This window comes from Atta colombica, unplaced genomic scaffold, assembly GCF_001594045.1.
Source record: "Atta colombica isolate Treedump-2 unplaced genomic scaffold, Acol1.0 scaffold254, whole genome shotgun sequence".
NCBI classification, from domain to species: domain Eukaryota; kingdom Metazoa; phylum Arthropoda; class Insecta; order Hymenoptera; family Formicidae; genus Atta; species Atta colombica.
This window is the reverse complement of record NW_017259353.1, coordinates 65216-70892: the sequence shown is the minus strand read 5'-3', so window position 1 is coordinate 70892 and position 5677 is coordinate 65216. Positions and strand designations below refer to the sequence as shown.

The 5677-nt window shown below is 31.2% G+C and overlaps 1 protein-coding gene across 1 annotated transcript in view; it reads right to left on the bottom strand.

The window, feature by feature from the left end:
• The window catches only part of LOC108689066 (hemicentin-1-like), a 66469-nt gene that overhangs the window by 4311 nt on the left and 56481 nt on the right, over positions 1 to 5677 (bottom strand). The window contains exons 2-3 of the mRNA XM_018195671.1: positions 3767 to 3977; positions 3100 to 3153 (exon numbers count right to left, since the gene is read on the bottom strand). Of these exons, the coding sequence (XP_018051160.1) occupies positions 3100 to 3153; positions 3767 to 3977 (265 nt within the window). The remainder of the gene's footprint in view (positions 1 to 3099; positions 3154 to 3766; positions 3978 to 5677) is intronic.

The following is a 5677-nucleotide window of genomic DNA, read 5'->3' as shown; positions in this document are numbered from 1 at the left end:
TATAAACTACGATTGCACGGAGAAAAAATTTACTGTGCCATTATGTAACATTATTATTCGCATATTCGTGGCGCGTTGTACTTCCATTTTCTTTGTTCTCCTTATTTATCTGTTACAAAACTTCGACAATATAGCTGGCAGCGATCTGTGACTATCTTTAAGTCTCGCATATATTGTGAACAAAAGCGAAAGAAGAAACTTGGCGCGAGTATATTTATTAGTCCGGTGAAACTGCATGGAGAGTGTTCTGAGCGGAAACACGTCGTGATATGAAAAGAAATATTCACGGTCGCAACTTCGCCATTAAGTTGATAGTACCACAAAATAGGTCAAAAAATAAGATAGTATTTCAAAAATAAAGGATAATGTCAATAATTAAATTTATTTTTCACACGTTCCATATTTTGAGGACAGTAAGAAGCTTTACACTTAAAAACGCTGAAAAAAATCATAATAAAATCAAGGAATATATTATCACCGATATGGGTCTTGTTTTTGTGAGTTTTTGTCAATGATTTTGAGCGACAGTATCAAAAATAAGCTCCTTGATATCGAAGGAACGCAGCTTCTCGTAATCTGCCGTTCCGACGTAAATGAAAAAGCGTAGACTCTGGAACATCGAAGGCGTCAAGAGAGAGGACGACGTGTCTGAAATAAAACGACGTTACTTAAAAAGAATTATGAAGCGACTAAAGAAAGTTCGCAAGAAGAATCGACGACGACGGATCACGGGCGTCAAAGCCAGGATGGTGTCGCACTTATCCTTAAGTGATTGATGTCGCTCGATTCTACGAGAAAAATAAAAAGAGGCTTCTAATGATTTTTTAAAGGATATTCGATGTACTATGACGAGAACGTGTCGGATTATTAATATATTTATGAAAAATGTGATACATTATTGACATGGGCGCTCAATTCGCTACATCTTGAAAGCGAGATTTTATTAATAAATAAATTCTACTTTTTCATTTTCATCGTTAATGTATCTACTATGTTTATCTTATAATAAATTTTATATTTCGTAAAAGAATAGCTCTAATAAAACTAGAAATAATATTAAACCTATGATAATCGATAGAAGTTCTTGGATCAATGAGGAACTATTGTCTTTAAATACCGAATATTGGTGATTTGCGAATTAGAAACGATCGAAGCACTTTGCCAGTTACATACGTATACGCTATGCAGATCTGATAATAAACTTTCATATAATGCACCCCCTAGAGTTTCACAGAGTATTACAGAGAACAACAGAAATAGCGCTGTTTACTCGCCCAAAAGTTTGCCAACGACCATCTAAAGCGGTAAACAGGTATCGTGCATACGTTGTAATGTTACGCTTGTAAAAGCCCAACCTAATCTTCCGTCTACTTTATTGATTATTGTGTCTGATTCATAGATTTTATATTCCCAATGTAGGCACGATTAATGTAAATTTTAATAAATCCGACATGATCAATTTCATACATGTTTCTGAATTTGTGATTTTCATAAAAATAAATAATAACTTATGAAAAAAATAAGATAAATAATGTAGATATAAAAGAGGCATGAGGCAACATATTATTAATTTATATAAAATAATAATAGAAAGATATGTCACTTAAAATTTATGCATCACCGTTTGTAGGCAAATAATGAAAATAGTAAGAAAACATATTTTAATGTTTCTAAAATACCTGCAGATATAAATAATTTAATAACTCGTAAATAAAATGTTTGAAAATTTTTAATAACTAATTAATCATATTATTTACATCGTTGCATATAAAACATTACAGTAAAATACTAAAAACAGAATTAATGGCAACAGTGATACTTTACAGTGGATGGCTTACATTTGTAATGATTGTATTACAAGAACCTGCGCTTTCTTTGCTTGATAATTATCAGTAAGCTTAGCTCACTGTACCTCGCGGCTGATTAATCGCGCTTTTTCCAACTGATGCAATCTTAACGACTATTCAACCAGTGCTTTCGGTTCCGCTACTTTCCGAGTGGCGAAACAAAGCGGAAATTGCCAGTCGTTGGCGATGAAAGTTATATTTTTAAATCTCTGGGTAACTAGGTCAATCTTTGCACCCGAGGGAATTTTACAGATTTATACAGTAAATTTTTTTTATTGTGCGGTGATGTTCCGCTCGTATTTTATTACGTTCATCATCCATGGAAGCGCACGCCGATAGAATGCAGAACGGATAAATTTGAAAGAAGAAAAAAAAAATGCATCTTATGCACCAATCCACAGTCCGCTAAACTTTCGACGAAGTTTTGATTGCATAATTGTACGCTTGTCCGAGTTTCATACCGATCAAGGAATTCATAAAATAATTTGCATGATATAATTTCAAACTGCGCGATACAGGCGCTCCATTTTATATACATCATGCACACCCGATTCGGCTAATGCTGATTACGCGGAAAATTAATTATGCAAGTCTGCGCAAAATATTATCGCTGATATCACAGACAGTGAAATAAGTTTAGCGCCAATGAAATTAGAATCATACAAAATGCAAATATGCACGTATTGCAATCATATAAATTTCGATAATTAATTTCGATTATTCAAAAATGTGAAAGATTTAAATAACAATGCGAATCTTTTAAAGCAAAATGTATGCGATTCGACAAATTTGAGCAAATACAATTAAAATGGAGAGCTTGTTCGCTTTAAAAATTATAATTGTCATTACATTTATAACGATTGTGTATACAAAAATTTGAGAAATAATTCATTTTTTATTATAATAATGTATATTTTATAAAAATCAAAAAATTATTTTAGATATTTCTACGTTATACTTTCAATACTTTCAATCAAATAAACCGTATTTCTATCGTTCTTTCGTTTGCTACAGAAGTGAAGCTATTACAGTAAAACGCCTGAATGCGCACGATGTTCTATAGTTCACAAAGTTTAATTTACCTTTTGAAATTTTTATCGCTATTATACCGACGGTCTGTTCACAGTCATGTCTTTAAATATACGACTGATTTGATCGGCGTGGGCTGGAACTAAAGGAGCGTCACGCTCATATATGTCACAAACGCGCAAGCCAGAAATACACGTCACGTCCACGGGATATATATACTTACTTATACGTGTCTGCTGAGAATATGGCTCGTCATAGCCCTCTGGTTTGTCTGGATCTAGAAACACAAAAGTTTTTAATGATGAAATATTATTGTGTCAGTACAAAGCAAAAAAAAAAAATCAATCGTGAATTCTAATATGATAAAATTATTTTGTCAACTTATTTGTATTATTTTATACAGTATGTCTATAAAAGACAAGTCATTTCGTTCTTTGAATGAATTATATGTCATTCATTTGCTACAATGATATAATTCAAAAATTTTTTTGTTTACAAAAATACGAGAACATAAGGAAAAATAAAAAAAATATATTTCAAAAAGAATATATTTTTATTTCTATACAATCAATTATTATACCAAAATTGCATTTTTAAATTAATATTTGAAAATTTTAATAATTCAAAACATTTAAATTTATTTCCTGGAAAACTTTGTTTCTGCAATATATCGTTGTTACAGCCTTACTAAATGATAATATATCGGATGTACCTTTATGCTATAATTTTACGTAAATGCATTATTATAGAAACATTTAATCGTATTTTCGTAAAGTTTAAATAAAAAAATTGTGATTTTTATTTGTATAAAAACAAAAATCTTTCTATCGTAAATCGTCGTATGGGGAAGCAGACATGAAGGACGAAATGTAAAGTGGAACGACATTCACCTCGCACAGAGAGCTGCACTGCATACATGATCTTCGGTTCCGTATTGACCTGGCACTCGTATTTCCCAGAATCCGTCTTCCTGGCGTTATCCAACCTGAGAGTCCAAGCGTCGCTGCCTGGAGTGTGCTGGGGTCCGAATCGCGCATCTGAGCTGAACGAAAAATTTCCCGAAGTAAGAATATGGAGGTCCTTACTTCTCATCCAAGAAACCTTAAATAAAAAAAAACAAATTAGAATGAAAATATTTCTTTAAATTTTGTGCCCTCATCTGGAATTTCTTAGATGGATCTCTTAGATTTTCTTATTTTATTTAAATAAAACAATCCAAGTAAACAAATGAAGCAGATATGATTTTTAAAAACCATTATTTTCGAAATAAAGTTTACAATTATATAATAACGTTAAACATTAAAATTCGATTAAATTGTATGATATAAATTTGTTACAAATATTTAGCCTGAATAGTTAAATATTAATTGAATGCTTTTCCTAAATATATTTTATTTCCTGTCATTCATTAATATTAAACGCAAATAATTTATTGCAAATTCTGTACATTCAGTTTAAATTTAAAAAATCCTAAAATAATCTTGTTACATGTGTATGTAGAAATTAAAACAAAAATCCTGATATTTTCAATATTACATTTCTGGTTCAGATAAAAAATTTTCTGGCAAATAGAAGTTCGAAAAATGCGAAAACTCAGAATCTATACTTCTCTTTCATTGCAATGCAATGATATAAAGTAGAAATGATGATATAGATGTCCGTTATCCGCATACGATAATAATGGCTTTCGGAAAATGTAAAATTACCAGATGTCATTCTATATGTCCAGTTTCAATTCCAGAAAATCCAAAAATAATCTTTTTATATATATATCCAAATATTTAAATAAAAAAGGCCGGGTATTTCCAATATTATCATGTAACATTTTTTTATCCATATGCAAAAAAATTTTGGTAAATAAGAATTCGAGGAATGTGAAGACTTGAACCTATATCTCTCAAAGATTCTTCGTTGCAACGGTGCAAATTAGGGATGGGAATATGGGCTCTCGGGAAGCGTAAAGTTGCCAGACGCCATTGATGATCCTCATTTGTCCTATGGTGTCATTTAACTGATATGTGAGACTTGCGGACGCCTAACACGGTCTTAAAATCCGAGATGTCTTACGTGCATTAAAGCACATCCCGATATGACTTATTTCCCTCGCTCCTCGTATTATCCGAACACGTAAAGCGTCGTGTAATACATAATAATACATTACGACGTGATGATAATAAAGTTAATGAAGCGGAAGCGAGAACATGCGGCGCGAAGGGTGGTAACGTGACGATGAGCGTAATGGCGCTAATGGACGCTCGATTACTCGAGCGATACGCAATTATTATTAATTATCATCGATACTGTATCAGTGATAGTATTTTAGCAGTGACCAGCATTCTCTTCTCTTTTCGTTTAAAAACTGCTCCATTGAAGTACTTATTAATAATAGGTAAAAGATAATAGATAAATAACGAATGAAACTGATATTTTTTTTTTTAATTCAACTCTAATGCTATTCTTAGAAAAGTAATTTTGATTTAATTCTAATTATAATCGTAATGCTTCCCAATCAGATAATTAAACAAATTTAATAATCTCAAAAAGATATCTATTTACAAAATAAAAATAGTTTTCTGAGACTCCAAGAATAAATCAAATATAAATAAATTGTTTATAAGCCTCCATATCATTAATACATAAATAATATAACAATACTATTTATAATAATTGTAGTTATTTATACTTGATTTCCGCACTGAAGAGGACTCAAATTCAGAGTTGAAACGTTTACAACTTTGTTGGTAAATACTTTAATTATTATGAATTATCTCCTATTGCGGAAGTTCTATTATATATATATA